Source organism: Mastigoproctus giganteus, chromosome 13, assembly GCF_048544385.1.
Source record: "Mastigoproctus giganteus isolate SK-2022 chromosome 13, ASM4854438v1, whole genome shotgun sequence".
NCBI lineage: Eukaryota > Metazoa > Arthropoda > Arachnida > Uropygi > Thelyphonidae > Mastigoproctus > Mastigoproctus giganteus.
The window spans coordinates 91,961,478-91,979,066 of NC_143587.1; the positions used below are offsets into that span (position 1 = coordinate 91,961,478).

Sequence of the window (17,589 nt, forward strand, 5' to 3'; positions counted from 1 at the left end):
TTACACTGCATTGCTGTCCTGTTAATTGTCATTACTTGGAGGAAGCAAATAATGATTATAAACAGTAATCTCACACTTGTATATGAACAATACAATAATAATATTTTTAAGAAGATTAACATTTTGAAAGGTGGGGTACTTAATGTTTTCTTGTCAAATGTGTACAAATACCAAAATTGAGAGACCTCATTCAAGGTAAGTTCTGAACTATAAAAGTAGCACATGCCAATGCCTATGGAACTGGTTCCAGAGTTAAAAAGTCAAAAGGGTTGACTTATTCTCAGAACAGTGTGATATTTTTTATTTCCATTGAAGAAACGTTAGTTTTATTCTTTTTGCATTTTATATGCAAAAAAAAAAAAAATTATTAAGAAAATCTTGTAAATATAAAATTTTATATATATATTGTGTGTGTGCTGGGGATTTCAGGAAATCCTCATGAAAAAAGTAAATACATGGGTTGTGTTACTAAGAGTAACTAAGAGTATACATGCTTGCATGTACACCAGTGCCAGGATTATAGTAAATAAATTTGATGAATTTGAAGTGCTAGTTAAGACATCCAAGGCGGATATTGTTCGGATATATTTGAGACAAGTGGTGTCACTCAGATATAAGGGATACAGAATTGGAATTTGGGGAGTACAATGTGTACAGAAAGGATAGACTGGATAGAAAGGGAGGGGGGGTTATGCTGTTAATTACGAAACACATATTTATGGATGTGCATGCAGTTGACATAGATGGGCAGTGCAATGTTGAGTCAGTTTGGTGTGACATAAGCACTGGGAAAGCAAAAATGAGGGTAGGAGTGTGTTTTAGGCCTAATGACGCTGATGAGTACAATGAACAATTATACAGAGAAATAGAGTGGGCCAGTAAACCAGATTGTCTTATAATGAGGTATTTTAACTTCCCAGCTATAGATTGGAACTTGTGGGTTGGTCACCTGCACACTAGCAAGGCTTTTGTGGATTTATTGGATGATTGTTTTCTACAGCAGTGTGTCAGAGAGGTAACAAGATGGAGTAACACTCTTGATATGATTATAAGCAGTGATTATTCATGCATTAAGAATTTACAGATAAAGGAACCTCTAGGTGGCAGTGGTCACAGTGTACTGATGTGGGATCTACTTAAGATGTAACTACCATCGTGGATAAAGGGAAGGGTTTTTGCTTTCGTAAAGGCAACTACAGTGGTCTCTGATTTTTTAGGTTCTATACAGTAATACCAACTAATGATGTTATCAACAGCAAATTCTAAATGGGAAGCATTCAAGGAAGTAATTTTGGAAGCTACTAGGCTTTTTGTTCCAACTAAGAAATACTGCTCTGGGTTTAGGCCCCAAATGGATGTCAGATGAACTAATGAGACTTGTACCAGAGAAGAAAAATGCATGGGATGCGCATAAATTGTCAGGCGACATACAAACCTATGGTAGATACAAGCTAGTCTGTAATAAAGTCACAAATGAGGTTAGGCAAGTGAAGACAGATTATGAAAAATCTTTGGCAAAGGATGCAAAGAAAAACAACAAAGACTTCTTTACTTATATAAAGTCTAAAAGGAAAAGGATGAATCAGATTGGTCCACTTGATATGAATGGTTTGATTGTAGATAATCATTCTCAGATAGCTGCTGAACTAAATGAGTATTTTGCATCTATATTCACACATGAGGAGTTATTCAAGGAGAAGAGGGCCAGATGTTTATCAAACTCTAACAGGGAGTTAAATAATTTTGTAATAATTGAGAGCAAAGTGGAGGAGAAATTATTGAAGTTAAATATAAGAAAGGCACCGGGGTTGATGGGATCTATCCAGTTATATTGAAGGAGGTGGCAAAGGAAGTAAGCAAACCCTTAGCCATAATTATGAAAGCAGCCTTGGACTGGGGGGGGGGGGGGAGACTGCAAATGTATCTCCAATTCACAAAGGGTGACACGAGTAATTACAGATCTGTTAATTTGACTTCTGTTCCATGGAAAATAATGGAGTCACTGGTTAAAGAAGCATTACAGGATCATCTAGACAAGACTGCAGTAATAGTTAAGACACAGCATGGGTTTGTTAAAGGGAGTTCTTGCCTGACCAATTTGATTGGATACTGTGATGTGGTTACAAGGGAACTGGATGCAAAAAATAATTTTGATATCATATACTTGGATTTCAGGAAAGCTTTTAATACTGTTGCACATGGAAGACTGCTGTACAAATTAGAGTAGTATGGCATTAAGGGAAAGTTGCTACAAGGGAAACACAACCCATAGGTCGAGTGGGAGATACAACAGAGTGGTAATCAATGGACACTCACTGCTCTACGTGGACTAATGTTATTAGTGGTGTCCCTTAGGGGTCGGTGTTGTGCCCATTGTTGTTTTGTATATTTTTCAATGATATTGATGAAAGTATATCAAGCTTAATGTCAAAGTTTGCAGATGGTACAAAGGTTGGCAGGGTTGTTAATAACAGTAATGACAGTATGCTGGTGCAACAGGGTCTGGAAGAGTTGGGTAGATTGGCTGAGAAGTGGCAACTGAAGTTTAACATTGACAAATGCAAAGTACTGCATATGGGTAGCAGTAACCCCCAGAGAAATGGACCAACTATGTGGTGTTATGCTCAGGGTACTAAAGAATGAAAGAGACCTGGGCTTAATTGTGCAATCAGATATGACTTTGCCTTTAGCCAGCGGGTGGTTGGTTGGTGGAACAGACTTCCATCCCTTGTGGTGGAGGTTGATAGCCTAAATAAGTTTAAGGCTCAGCTGGACAGGTATTTTGAACGAACAGAGGGGTGAAGTGGAAGTGGTTTTTTTTTTTTTTTTTTTGTGTTTTTTTTTTGGCTGATGCTACATAAGCTTGCTTTTTTGCATCAAATGCCTCTACTAATGCTAATGCTAATGAAGTTTTCTGAGCAGTGCAGACTTGCTGCCATCCCGGTCATGGGGTTTTATCAATGAAATATATAGGAATTTTGCGAGCAGGGATAAGGAGGTGATTATCCCCTTGTATAAGGCAATGGTCAGGTCACACCTTGAGTACTGAGTACAGGTGTAGAAGCCTCATTTTAAAAAGGATGTAGAGTTGTTATAATCAGTATAGAGAAGGGCAACAAGACTAGTGAAGGGAACAAAGGGGTGCTCTTATGAAGAAAGGCTTAAGTTCTGCAAATTGCAGCTTCTGGAGACTAGGCACTTGAGAGGCAATCTGATTGAACGGTATAAGGCGTTTTATGGATTGAGCATGCTCAATGCTGTTGGGATTCTTCCTCTTGCTCAGATTTCAAACCTGAGGGGACGTAGATTCAAACTGAGGAAATACACTTGTAGAATAGATGTGTGGAATTTTGCTTTTATCCGGCAGGTAGTTGATTGCTGGAACAAACTTCCACCTGTTGTTGTAGAAGTTGATTGCTTATTTAAGTTCAAAGCAGAACTAGACAAAAATTTGGAATGAATGTATCAGTGAAATGGGAAGGCTTTTTTTTTTTTTTTTTTTTTAGGCTGATGCTGTATAAGTTTGCTTTCTTGCATCATGTGCCTCTACTAATTAATGCTAATGCTCATTTTAGAACTTTCTGTTTAAATTATTACATATATCAAAAACAAGTAAAATGTATGAATTAAAAATGAGAAAGTTGGTTGATAGTGTTACAGAAAATTCATTAAAAAGTTAATGGACATATTTTTTCCTTCAGAAGTATATAAAATCCTTCTGTAGTATAAGTGTTAGCTCTTTTTTTAGTTTTAATTAAATATGATGGGGTGTAGGTAAGTAGGTTTAATATAACTAATTAGCTAGGAAGATAGTACACTCACCTATATGAAATATCAGAGTTATTATTGCAATCTGCAGTATGACAATATACTAGAGTTATAATGAATGTATTTTAGTATTTGTAAAGGGAAAATTATGTTTAACAAATCTGGTTCGCTATTTTGAAAGGGTCACTCACGAGCTGGATTTAGGGAATAATTTCGACATTGTTTATTTAGATTTCAGCAAAGCTTTTGACTCAGTCCCACATGAGCGGTTGCTTTATAAGCTGGAACAGGTTGGAATCACTGGGAAAATCCTTAGATGGATAGAAGGATGGCTTCAGGGCAGGAGGCAGAGGGTTGTGATAAATGGCTATTCCTCAGATTGGGTTGATGTAAAAGAATTGGGTTCCCCAAGGATCAGTTTTAGGACCACTGTTGTTTTTAATTTTCATAAACAACATTGATGAAGGGATAGAGGGCGTGATGTCTAAATTTACAGATGATGTTAAAATTGGTAGAGTAGTTAATGATCACTGTCAAGCTGAGCTTCTTCAGAGAGACCTAGATAGACTTCAGGAATGGTCAGAAAAATGGCAGCTATGCTTTAATCCAACAAAGTGTAAGATATTACACCTGGGAAACAGTAATCCCAAAATAACTTATTCACTTGGTGGAGTTCAACTAAACCCAGTACTGGAGGAAAGGGACTTGGGTGTTATGATACGGTCAGACATGAAATTCTCTGAGCATCGTAGACAGGTTGCAAGGAAGGCCCATGGTGTCCTATCGATGATCTATCGAACTTTTGCAAGTAGAGATAGGGACGTGATAATCCCATTATATAAGGCTTATGTTAGACCACACTTGGAATACTGTGTTCAAGTATGGAGACCGCACCTAAAGAAAGACATCAAGCTTCTTGAAAGAGTGCAAAGACGGGTAACTCGCCTGGTGAGATCGGGAAAAGGGCGTCCTTATGAAGAAAGACTTCGAGCCTCAAATCACCTTAGAGGAGATTTGATTGAGGTGTTTAAGGCTCTGAGTGGCATCAGTAAAATGAATGGGATGAAATTTTCAAGATTATAAATGATGCTAGAACTAGGGGACATAAATTCAAGTTATGGGGGGAAATGTTTAGATTGGACTGCAGGAAGTTTTATTTTAGCCAGCGAGTTATAAATTACTTGAATAAGTTGCCTTCATGGGTGGTAGAGGCCGACAGTTTGGGGAAATTCAAAGGTCATCTGGATAGTACTTTCGGGTAATTATTATTATTATTATTATTATTTTTTATCATTGTTTTGTTCGGATTTTTTTCTTTTTTTTTTTTTTTTTTGGCTGGTGCAGCATAAGCCATAGGCTTTCTTGCACCATGCGGCCATTACTAATACTAATTAAAACAACATATGAAAGCATAATACAGCAAAAGTATTAATGTTAATGCAAACCATAAGATGCAAGGAAGCTAAGCTTTTGGTCATTTGGAGGAGGGAGCTTATCTAAACAACATATATCCCTCTTATCATACTCTTCCCACTGCCAGACAATATTGGTTGGTGGCAGTTGCCCCTTAAATCTCACCAGACTCATCCTCAGTCACCAAGGTGGGCAGCTTATTCCAGTAATCAACAACACTGAATAAATATCAACTTTTGGAGATTTGGTGTGTTAGTTTTTCTCCAAGAGGTTATATTTGCGCTGTCCTTGGTTTTTTGAGTCTAGTTTTAATGATAAAAATCTATTGTCCTTAAATATGCCTCCCCTCCCTCAAAAATGAATGAATCAAAGTTGAATCCTTGTTTTCAAGCTCAGTAACCCACACCTGTGTAATCTCTCCTCATATAAATTTTGAATTAAATATCATTTTCATAGAAACACATTTATGTAAAAAAATTTCACTCTCTCTCTCATCAACTCCATCACATTGCATATGTTAAATGCACTATGAACTTCATCTTTCTTTTAACATAATCCATGCTTATATGCTAATTTATTACTTTGATTCAGCAAATATGTTCATCAGGATGATTTATCTTGGTTTTCTCAGCCAATGAGGTAGCTTGTTTGTTTGTTATTTGGTTTTTAGGAGCATTAGCAACTAAGGCCATATTGCTCCGGGGATATGCGGTGGGCACAGGCTTGAACCCCGGTGTAATCAAGAAGCGTGTGCTTCTCACTGTTGCTCTTGCCCACCTGGCTACGGAGGCGCCACTAGTGAGGTAGCATCTACCTAATTCCCCTGCTTTGAATTGGAGCCAAATTCTGTCTCAAAGTCTCTAGCATTTTTATTGCTGGAATCCAAGCCTTTCTTATATTAATAAGAAATGTATCAGATGTGCAGAAATGTAAGAAATGTATCAGATGTGCAGTTTGGTCTGGACCCCATTGAGTTGGCTGGCACTTCTACCTTTCCCTCCCCTTCCCCCAGATTAAATGCCAAGGAATTATTAACTTCAAAGAATATTTTAAGAAGTAAATAGGATTTTGGAAAATATACCTATCTCCCTCTAGCAGCTGCTTGCTAGATAAGCTGTAATCTGGTTCTGTAATTTTCATCCAAAATTTCCAATTAGTTTAATTATCAATATGCCCAACACACCCATACACTCAAAAGCCGTGATTTTTTTATGTTGCAGACTTCATATAGACCCACATTTAACCCCTGTGACTTTAATTCTTCAGTGCTTGTTGATGAAATTTCTTGTCCTTCTCTCCACAATCCCAGTTTGTTCTTTAATTAAATGTGTTTTAAGTTTGAACCTTTTCACACATCCTGCCAAGATAAATTACTGATATTAGGTATAAGGATAACTTGTTGGTTATCCTTATGCCTAATATCAGTACTTTCTTCGTTAAACCTGGAAACTTAAGGTCAAAAATGATGTTGCCCTAAGGCTGGAATGAATCACAATGTTGCATATTCCAACTCAGTTCTGTTGCTTACTAATGTGAAAATTGTGAAAGATTTACTTCACCGTGTGACTACACTTCTCATATGATCTCTAGCATTCATGGCTGTAATGATTACAGTGTTTGGTATGATGTGAAAATCTTTCAACTATAAGATTCTGTATACCTAAAAAGTTGAGTGAAATCGGGTTTCTTTCAGTCATCAATGACAAAGGATAGCTACCTGCAAAAGATATCATCAGCCAAGCCCATAAGTAATAGATTTCATTTGGTTCCTTAATGGAAAATCTATCCAGTCTGACATAATGGATAAATAGATCCACAATAACTAGAATGTCTGTGATCATCAGCATTGGGAAAATCCAGAAGCTGGCTCAAAGCTCCTATTTCTGAATCTGATCTCACTGGACACTATGGTTTCCACCAGTGTATGGTGATATTGGGAAATATGTATTACCTTACCTGCCTTTGGCAATTAAAAACATTCAAACAAGCTCACAAAGGGAAACATTTTCCTTCCAGCCCACATTGTGATTTCCATATGTGATTTCCATATCTTTGGAGCTTTAAAAAGGTTCTGAAGGGCTGCTATTATCAGTCAGACATGAAAATACAGCGATGTCTATCTTATTGCTAAGGGTGGTGACTGTATGAGTTAGATCACAGCCCTTTGAATTATTTTTGCAGAATGCGCCTTATTATTAAGTTTTCTGCAAAGTGCTGCCATAATTTAATTGTATGTCCATTTAAAGACAGAGCTGGACACTCCCTGTCTCTAGCCCTCACCTTCAGCCCACAATTTCCAACAGCTTCTATTAAATCAAATTTACCATATAACTAATAACATAATTGCTTCAGCTTTTAGCATTTTTTTTTTTATACTGCTGTATTTTATATTCTTAAAGGTATCTGCAATTTATGGTTTTTATTTCTTTTAGACTCCTGAAGATCATGTTGATAAGGGTTATCTACCAAAAATAGTGAGTATGAGTGATATTTTTCTTGAATATGTATTAATGGTCCCAACCAGTATTGTATGAATCAATGCCAGTCCATCACTTAATTTTCACTGGTCTACAAAAATTAAAATATACCACACATATATATATATACACCTAATTCTGTTTTTGCACGAACTTTTTTTACACGAATTTGATTTAACACGAATTCAAAATAAATATTTCATTCTCTTTTTACGCGAGTCATTTTTATTTAACACGATTTCAATGAATTTTTTTTTGCCTAAATTCTAAGAAAAACTTTTTTTATTTGTGGCATATTAGTATCATTTCTATATTACAAGCACCAATAGATTGAATAACAGCTAGGGTATGCGTTTTGAAACGCGTGCTTTTGCTTACCAATGTGTACGTCTAGGTATCTATGAATCATCAACGTTTTTATTGAATTTGGTGCACATCTACGGTATTCGTGCATTGTATCTTCGGAAGACATGTAGTAGTAAGCTCTATTTCAAAGTGAAATTTGTGCACATATAAATTTATTAATTTTGCCGATAGTCAATAAATTGTAAGTTTACAAATTTTTCATACCTTTTTTATTAATTATAACTGAGATATTTTTCGGTAGCCCTTATATAATGTCGAATAATTAGCCTATTACCAAAATGAAAAGGAAAGCAATTTCTTTGGAACTTAAAATTCAAATTTTAGATCGTCTTGCAACTGGACAAGGGGCTACACGTCTGTAGGAAAGCATTTTGGTGTACAGTACATGAAGCTACCGTAAGAACTATTAAGAAAAATGAAGCTGCAATTAGGAAGTCGGTATGTTCTGGAACAAAAGTAAGTGTTAATTCATCATCATATACAAGAGATATTGTCAAGGAAAAAATGGAAAAGGCCCTGGTAATATGGATAGAAGATCAGTCACAAAAAAGAGTACCAGTAGATGGAAATGCCATCAAGCAAACAGCACTAAGAATTTACAGACAGATTAAAGAAAAGGAGCCAAGCACTTCATCTCAGTTAAACAGAAAGTGTGAATTTTTTGCGAGTACAGGTTGGATGACAGGGTTTCTTAAAAGGAATGCTCTTCATAATATAAAAATTAAAGGTGAAACTGCATCTGCAGATGAATCGGCTGCTAAAGTATTCCCGTAGGAACTTGCAAAAATTATTGAAGATGGAGGATACACTCCTGATCAAGTGTGGAATGCAGATGAAACTGGTTTCTTCTGGAAACGAATGCCGAACAGAACGTATGTAGCCAAATCGCAGAAAACTGCTGGTGGTTTTAAGGTAGCTAAGGATCGTGTGACCTTATTATTTTCCTCCAACGCTTCAGGAGATCGTATGTTGAAACCACTGCTGGTAAATTGAGCCCTAAAAACCCACGTTCAATGAAAGGTGTAGATATCAATAAACTGCCTGTTCACTGGATGGCAAACAAGAAGGCCTGGGTGACCACTACTATTTTTACAGAATGGTTCGACAAATGTTTCGTCCCAGAAGTCAGACGTTATATGAATTTGAAAGGTCTCGAATTTAAAGTTCTTCTCATTCTTGACAATGCACCCGGCCATCCTGTTTTGGAACACCGAAACGTATAAATTTTATTTCTGCCACCTAACACTACATCTTTAATACAACCACTAGACCAGGGTGTAATTGCGACAATTAAAACATAACATACTACGTAAAACGAACATTCCAACACGTTTTGGACAAACTGAATGATGAAACACTAACAGTCATTGATGTGTGGAAGAATTTCTCAATTATGTATCAATCAAGTTGGATTAGCGTTAACTGAATTAAAACCAGCAACTTTAAATACGTGTTGGAAAGCGGTTTGGCCACAATGTGTAAAAAGCAAAGATCCCATCATCCCTAATACGACCGAATTTCCCAACATCATTACAATGGCACACAAAATTGGTGGCGAAGGATGCGATGATCTATCGTTTGAAGATATTGATGAATTGTTAACCGACAAAGCCCTAAGCTAAGATGAAATATTAGAGGTTGTCCTTGGGACTCCTTATCCCACAGAACATAGTGATAATGAAGAAAATGATCCTGTTCTAAATGCAGATTTAATAAAAGAAGGTCTGGAACTGGCCAGAAAATTAGGTAATCATTTTGTCAAACATGACCCTAATGAGGAACGCGCTGGGAAGTTTCAACGTGAACTGAAGTTGTTGACAGCCTCTTACAGAGAATTATATAACGGCCTAACCAAAACACGAACACAACGATTAATAACTGAATTCGTTCGTAAAACCGGTGAAACATCAGCACCAGAGGAGACTCGTACTGATTTTGCTCAAGAGATCACAGAAAGAATTTCATAAATAGAGGAAGAAGACGATGTCCACAACATTCTAGTGATATTCCAGTCGTACGCAAACGTATGCACCGTTTATTATCAGAAAGTGAAAATGAATAAAATCTTGTGTAAAACAGATTTTTTTTTTTTCATGAAGAATTTTTTTCATTTCATATGCATACAAATTTACTTTAATACATTTTCATTACATATTATCACATGTGTATTTTGTTGAAATAAAATAATAAGCTTAAAACGAATATTTTTATGTGTTTTTTTTTAATTATTTTTACTGATTTTTTAGATCCGGAACTAATCTTCTTTTCTTCCATAAATGCAATGTCTTTTTTTACACGATTTTTTTTTACACGTATTTTTCAGGAACGTATCTATCGTGTAAAAACAGAATTAGGTGTATACAAAATTTTTGCTTTTATAACCTATTATTCTTATATTTTGACATTCCTTTATTTCTAGCTGTATCCTTTTATATTTTAGACAAGACTTTTCTTCTTTTTTTTTTTTTTTTTTTTTTTTTTTATGTGAACCCCAAACACGAGAGGTATTAGAACCTATAGTACTTAGTACCGTGCTTGGGTTGGAGGTTGAGAAGACGAAAGAAGATATTTGTTGACATTGGACTTGAACTTCTGTAGATTGTAATTTTCAGGAAATACGTATGAAGGTTGTTCCAGAAAACGGCAGTTGAATGAATAAATGAGGAAGATGAAAAGTTGGTTCTGTTGGTTTAAAGTTGGACAGTAAATGGATGTTGGCTGGTGGCAGCACATGTTCGGACTGTTTTGAAAGAGAGAGCAGGAATTATAGAAGCCAATTCAGAAGAACAGTGCCTATGGAAGTATCTGTAGAAGAGTCATGCAGCAGAAACAGTACGTCTATGAGAAAGCGAGTGGAGAGACTCTGTTAGAGATGAATCATTAATTAACCTAACTGCCCTCTTCTGAATGGAATCAGGAAGCCTGAGAGAGGTTTTGGGGGCACCACCCCAGATGTGGGAACAATATTCCATGGCAGGGCGGATTTGCGATTTATACAGAGTGAGCAGCTGTTTGGAAGAAAAGTAACGCCGAGAGCGAAAGAGAAAACCAAGTTTTTTAGATGCAGAGGAAGCAATATTTGTAATGTGCTTGTGCCAAGAGAGATTAGAAGTCAGGGTAATCCCCAAAAGAGATATATCCTTTTGCCTAGAAGTTGGAGTGTCACCAAAGATAAGCATAGGAGCAGAAGAATCCTTTTTGCGAGATATAAGACAAGACTGAGTTTTAGAAGGGTTGAAATCAACTAAGTTGTCTTTGCCCCACTGGAGAATTACCTGAAGATCGGCATTTAAGGAATTGGTAGCAGATTTTCGAGAAATTGAAGCTGATTGAGCAGGACAAGATTTCTCAAAACGGAAAGTTGAATGCAATGTGCTATCATCGGCAAAACTATGGATAGGATTTCCAGTCAATGGAAGAAGGTCATTGATATACAAGAGGAAAAGAGTGGGGGAAAGAACTGAACTTTGGGGGACACCGGCATTAGTGGAGAAGTTAGAAGACAGAGATCCATCTACCATCACCCGCAGTGAGCGATCAGAGAGAAAACTGGATAACCAATTACTAAAAACAGTTGGCAAACCATAAGATGGAAGCTTGTTTAGAAGACCTTTATGCCAAACACGATCAAAAGCCTTTGAGATGTCAAGAGCAACTACTTGTGTTTCACCGAACCTTTCCATTGAAGTAGTCCATAAATGGGTAACATAAGCCAGGATATCACCAGTGGATCGACACTGACGGAATCCATACTGGTGATCGTTGATCAGACGGAAGGTTTCTAGGTAGTTTAAGAGATGGTGGTTAATTGATTTCTCCATTACTTTAGAAAGAGTAGAAGTAATTGCAATGGGATGATAATTGGATGGGAGGGATTTGTCACCCTTTTTAGGAACTGGCTGGATATGAGCAAATTTCCAAGCAGAAGGAAAAACACCTTTGGAATAAGAAAGTGAAAAAAGGCAGAAAAGAATAGGAGTAAGTTCAGGAGCACAGATTTTGAGAACAAGTGGAGAAATACCATCAGGACCCGGAGCTTTCTTAGCATCAAGATTCATCAAAATCCTTCTGATATCCTTTTGACGGAAGACCACAGGAGGCATTGAATGGACCGTGTTGGGAATGGTGGGGGGTGTTTTACCAAGTTCATTAATACATGAGCTGGAAGAAAAATGGGATGCTGGCAGGTCAGCTTTATCCTTGGCTGAAGTGACAACAGAACCATCTGGTTTGGACAGAGGTGGAAGCAGAGATGGGCAAAAGTTGCGGCCAATAGCTTTGGCAAGAGACCAGAATGCTCGGCTACCATTAGGGCAAGAAGCAAGTTTTCTACTCTTAGCCTGTTCAAACTCTAGTTTGGACTGATTAATAACTGCTTTACAATTGTTGCGAGCTTTGGTGTAGGCTGAAAATGAAACTGAAGAATTAGAAACAAGCCAATTACGATATGCAACATTCTTCTCTTGAACAGCCTTAGCACATTTATTGGAAAACCAAGGTTTAGATAAAGGACGAGATTTTAAAGTGGAGTGTGGGATAAAGGATTCCATTCCTGCAAGAATAATTTCGCTGACACGATCTGAGCAAACGTTGACACCAGGAGTTTTGAAACAGTAATCCGACCAAGGAAAAGAAGAAAAGAAGTCTCGCAGGTCATCCCATTTTGCATTCTTGTAATGCCAAACAACACGAGGTTGGGAATAGCCATGAGATAAAGGTTCCATTGGAGAAGAGACAATCACCAAGTTGTGATCTGAAGTGCCTAAAGGACCTCTCGCTTCGACCGTGTACTTAGAAGGGTTGTTTGTGAGAAAAAGATCAAGCGTATTGGCTGTCTGATTCGTATTGTCCGGTATTCTTGTAGGTAAATGAACAATCTGTGCAAGGTCATTAGTAATTGCAAAAGCGTGCAAAAGGGTCGGTGTGACTAGAAAATGGAAGCCAGCTGGAGTTGTGAACATTAAAATCACCAAGGAAAATTACCTCACTGTTAGGAAAGTTGGACTGAAGAAAGTCAAGTTGCAAGGAGAGGAATTCAAAGAGCTCCAAGTGATTAGTGGAGTTGGGAGAATGGTAGAGACAACAGATGAATTTGACACAATGAGGTAGACAGATTTTAAGCCAGAGAAGATCAAAGAGAGGAGATTCCAAATTGCCAAGTCTCTGACAGGGAATATCAGAACGGACATATGCACAAGTACCACCTTTGAGGCAAAAGGAATCATACAGCGAATAATTTGGGCATCTGGGATGAGCAGTAGTTGAATCAACCGATAACTGAGATTCTGTCAGAAAACGTACATGTGGTTTGGCAGACTGCAAGTGGAAATGGACATCGTTGAGATTAGAATTGAGACCACGTATATTTGTGAAATGAATTAGGAAGTTCTTGTTTGCATAATAGGATTATAATGTATTGTTAGGCAATGGTTTCCTTTTGAGGTCTCATAAAGAGTGCTGGACTTTGGTTGATGCCTCAAAATTAAGTTTAAAAGCAGTTTTGCTGCACAATGGAAATGCATTCCCATCAGTTTCGCTGTTTCATGCTGTTGGCTTAAAAGAAACATATGAAAGTATGTCCAGGATCCTGAATGCAATCAAGTACCATGTTTGCATGAAATGTCTGTGGTGATCTTAAGGTATTTGGATTGCTCACTGGTCTACAGAGATTTTCTATGGTTAAGAAGTGTATAACAGAAAAACATTATGTGGGACTCAAATAAAGCAACTTCTCAAAAATGACATATTTTAAACAAAGCTACAGGATATTGAATGGGTAACTTGTTGATTTAGAGGGGAACAGGTATCCTGTGTGTTATCAGACACTCAGCCTAAAGCACTGATAGATCCAATATCTCTCTATTACAGAAGATTTAGGAGAAGTCCAGTTGGCCTGCCTCCCTAAAATCCAGTCATGCACACCTTCTCGATGATAAGCCCTGTTACGTCACTTAGGTGGCAATGAACGTGTAGAGTGGTTCTCTTCAAGACGCCTGGTCAGCGTGAAGAGGAAAAGACCAAACCCTCCAGCATGTGAGAGCACGACAAAGTAAATGGCCCTCAGTCCCCAACAGCTTTCACTCTCCCTCTTATGGCAGGAGAGGATCAGAGTGGAAGCAGAGGGTGCTAAGAATCTCTGGGTACGACCAGGCTGCCATGCACGGAAACTGAACTTGGCCTGTTATAACGTAAGATCACTCATCGGTGAAGACAGGATATTAGATCTGGAAAAGGAATTAGAAAATGTGAATTGGAATATCATCGGTTTGGCTAAAACATGAAGAAGAAATGAATCACTTATAAGTTTATCAAGTGAAAATCTGCTGTACACCAATGGAAACAGTGAAAGGAGTGAAGGTGGAGTTGGGTTTCTGGTCCATAAAGATTTTAAAAACAACATTTTGGAATTCAAAAGTACATCACAAAGGGTGTCAAGACTAATACTCAAGATTTCTAAGAGTTGCAAGCTAAAGATTATAATGATTTATGCACCAACATCGAGCCATGATGATGAAGAGGTTGAAGAAATGTACACCGAAATTGAGAGTCTTCTAGATGAGCAGAAAACCCACTTTACTATTATTATGGAAGACTTCAATGCTAAGATTGGAAAAAGGCAAAACAGCGCAGAAAGAGGAACTATGGGAAATTTTGGAATTGGTGAAAGAAATAAGAGGTGAAAGACTTGTGGAATTTGCAGAATCTCAAGGACTGTCAGCAATGAACACTTTTTTTCAAGAAAAGGGGTGAACAGAAAGTGGACATGGAAGAGTCCAAATGGATTAACTACTAATGAAATCTACTTCATCCTCACTAACAGAAGATATATTGTGAATGATGTTACCGTCCTGAATAAGGTAAAGGTTGGAATTGATCACAGAATGGTAAGATGTACACTTGATATAGATATAGGAAAAGAAAGGAAAAAACTGACTCGAGTAAAATACGAAGGTCTTTGAGATAACCGAGGAGGAGAATAAGCAGAATGTACTGGAACTTAAGAACAAGTTTGAGCTTCTGCAGACTGCTCAGGACCAAGATATCGATGAGGAATATTACAACTTTCTGAAAGTGATAAAGCCCAAGAAACCTATAGGGAAAAAGAAATCCAAAGAAGAAAAAATTAGTCAAGAAACACTTGTCATGATGAACTGAAGACAACAAATGAAGAGCAAGAAAAACACTGACAGGGAGAAAATTGAGTATACTGAGTTATGCAAAGCCATTAGAAAGAGACCCAGAGAGGACATAAGAAGATTTAAACCAAGAAAAGTAGAAACGGCATTAAGGGAAAACAAAGGATAAATCAGCAGCCATGAGCAGTAATACAGAAAGACAATTTTACCGACCAAGCTAGCCGGGTGGGTAAAGTACCTGCCTAGCAACCCAAAGGTCGCGGGTTCGAATCCCGCCTCGGGCTTGGATCAAAGTACTGCAAAAACCTTGGGAGGTGCATTATGGCCACAGAAGCCGATGCGCCAACAACTACCAAAAAAAAAAAAAAAAAAAAACAGAAGGGCAAATGATACTGAAACTGAAGAATTAGCAATGGTGTACTTATAAACAGCAGAGAAGGCATAATTCAAATAGCAGAAGACTACTATAGAGAATTATACAAGGAGCGAGGAAATGATGCCAGCAGCGGGGAAGATGGATTGCAAAGTAGCAGCACATATGACATACCCGATATTCTTCCTGATGAGGTAGAATATGCATTGAAGAAAAGGAAGAATCAGAAAGCCCCGGGGGAAGATGAAGTTGCTATAGAGTTGTTAAAATTGGGAGGAAGAGACATAACACAAAAACTGGCAAGGCTCTTCACAAAGTGCATTAGAAAAGGTGTGACGCCTAAGCAGTGGAATAATGCAATCATAGTTTTGCTGCATAAGAAAGGAGATAAATCAGAAATTGGAAATTATAGACCAATTAGCTTGTTATCTCTCATCTACAAGTTGTTCACAAGGGTCATTACTGACAGATTAGAAAGAATACTTGATGAGAATCAACAGAAAGAGCAAGCTGGCTTTAGGATAGGATTCCCAACTATGGATCACCTTCACGTAATATCACAGCTAATGGAGAAAGCAAATGAATATAAAACACCATTATGCCTGGCATTTGTGGATTATGAAAAGGCATTTGACTCCATACAGCATAAGGCAATGTTTCGGGCACTGGAAAGACAAGGCATAGTTACCCCATATGTTATGATTTTGAAGAAAATATATGAGTGTGCTACCTCCTTTATTAGACTAGACAAAGACAGTAGGAAATTTAAAATCGAGAAAAGAGTTCGACAAGGAGACACAATATCTCCGAAGCTGTTTACTGCTGCCCTTGAGGAAGCTTTCAGAAGATTAGACTGGTCGCAGAAAGGATTCAATGTGAACGGAGAGTACCTAAACCATTTACGATTTGCAGATGACATTGTGGTCATAAGCCATGATCCCAAAGAATTAGGGGAAAATCTTAATCAGTTATGCACAGTTAGTAAGGATTTTGGACTAAAGATGAATATGGCTTAAAACAAAAGTAATGAAGAACAAGTATTCCACAGAAAGGGAAATAATGATTGAAGGAGCAGTAATTGAAAAGGTGGAGTCATATACTTATCTGGGACAAGTTATTAGCTGTAATAATGATAAATGGCTGGAAGTCAAGATAAGAATAAATTTTGGATGGATAGCATTCAGGAAATATAGTCACATACTGAAGAGCAATATCCCAGTTTGTCTGAAACATAAAATAATGAACCAATGTATACTCCCCACCATGACTTATGGAAGTGAAACTTGGGCACTCACCAAAAGAATGGAAGAGAAGCTAAGAACTACACAGCGAAGAATGGAACAAATTATATTGGGAATCAGACTGTTAGATAAGAAGAGAAACACATGGATTAGGCAGCAAACTCAAGTAAAGGACATTCTTATCAAAACTAAAGAACTAAAATGGTTTTGGGCAGGACACATAGCTTGAAGACATGATGACAGATGGACTAAGAAAATAACAGAATGGTACCCAGGAGGAACTAGAAGAAAACCTGGAAGACAAAGGCGGAGATGGATAGGTGAAATTCATGAGTTTTTGGTAGTAAATGGATGGCGTGCTCAAAACAGAAGGAACTGGAAAGTTGCTGGAGAGGCCTTCATCCTGCAGTGGATTGAAAATGTCTGATGATGATGATGAACTTGTTGATTGTTTAAAACAGTATGTATATGGATTTCTTGGAAAAAGGAAAGAAGATATTACAAGTCTCTGGTGTAAAATTTACTGCAATGTCATAAAGATATTGGCTGCTGAATGCCTTTGAAAATTCATGTTCTTCATTCCAATCTCGGTTTTTTTTCCCCTTCAGAATTTGGAAGATGAAAGCAATGAGCAAGGTAAATGGTTTCATCAGGACATGTCTATCAAGATGTCTATTGCTGATACTATCGGGGCAGTGTTAGGTGGGTCGGAAAACTGCTAGCTTGGGGGGATACAAGGACCAATAGATTAACAGCAGCCATCAGCAGAGGTAAAAGTGATTCTTCCACTGCTTCTATTGGAATGAGCAGCAGCC

General features: G+C 37.6%; 1 protein-coding gene across 4 annotated transcripts in view; it reads left to right on the forward strand.

Moving 5' to 3' along the window:
* Positions 1–17,589, forward strand: part of LOC150076256 (neuroepithelial cell-transforming gene 1 protein-like) — a 366,344-nt gene that overhangs the window by 265,225 nt on the left and 83,530 nt on the right. For all 4 annotated transcript variants that reach the window (XM_090387565.1, XM_090387562.1, XM_090387563.1 and 1 more), the window contains exon 10: positions 7,614–7,655. In XM_090387565.1, coding sequence (XP_090243691.1) covers positions 7,614–7,655 — 42 coding nt within the window. The remainder of the gene's footprint in view (positions 1–7,613; positions 7,656–17,589) is intronic.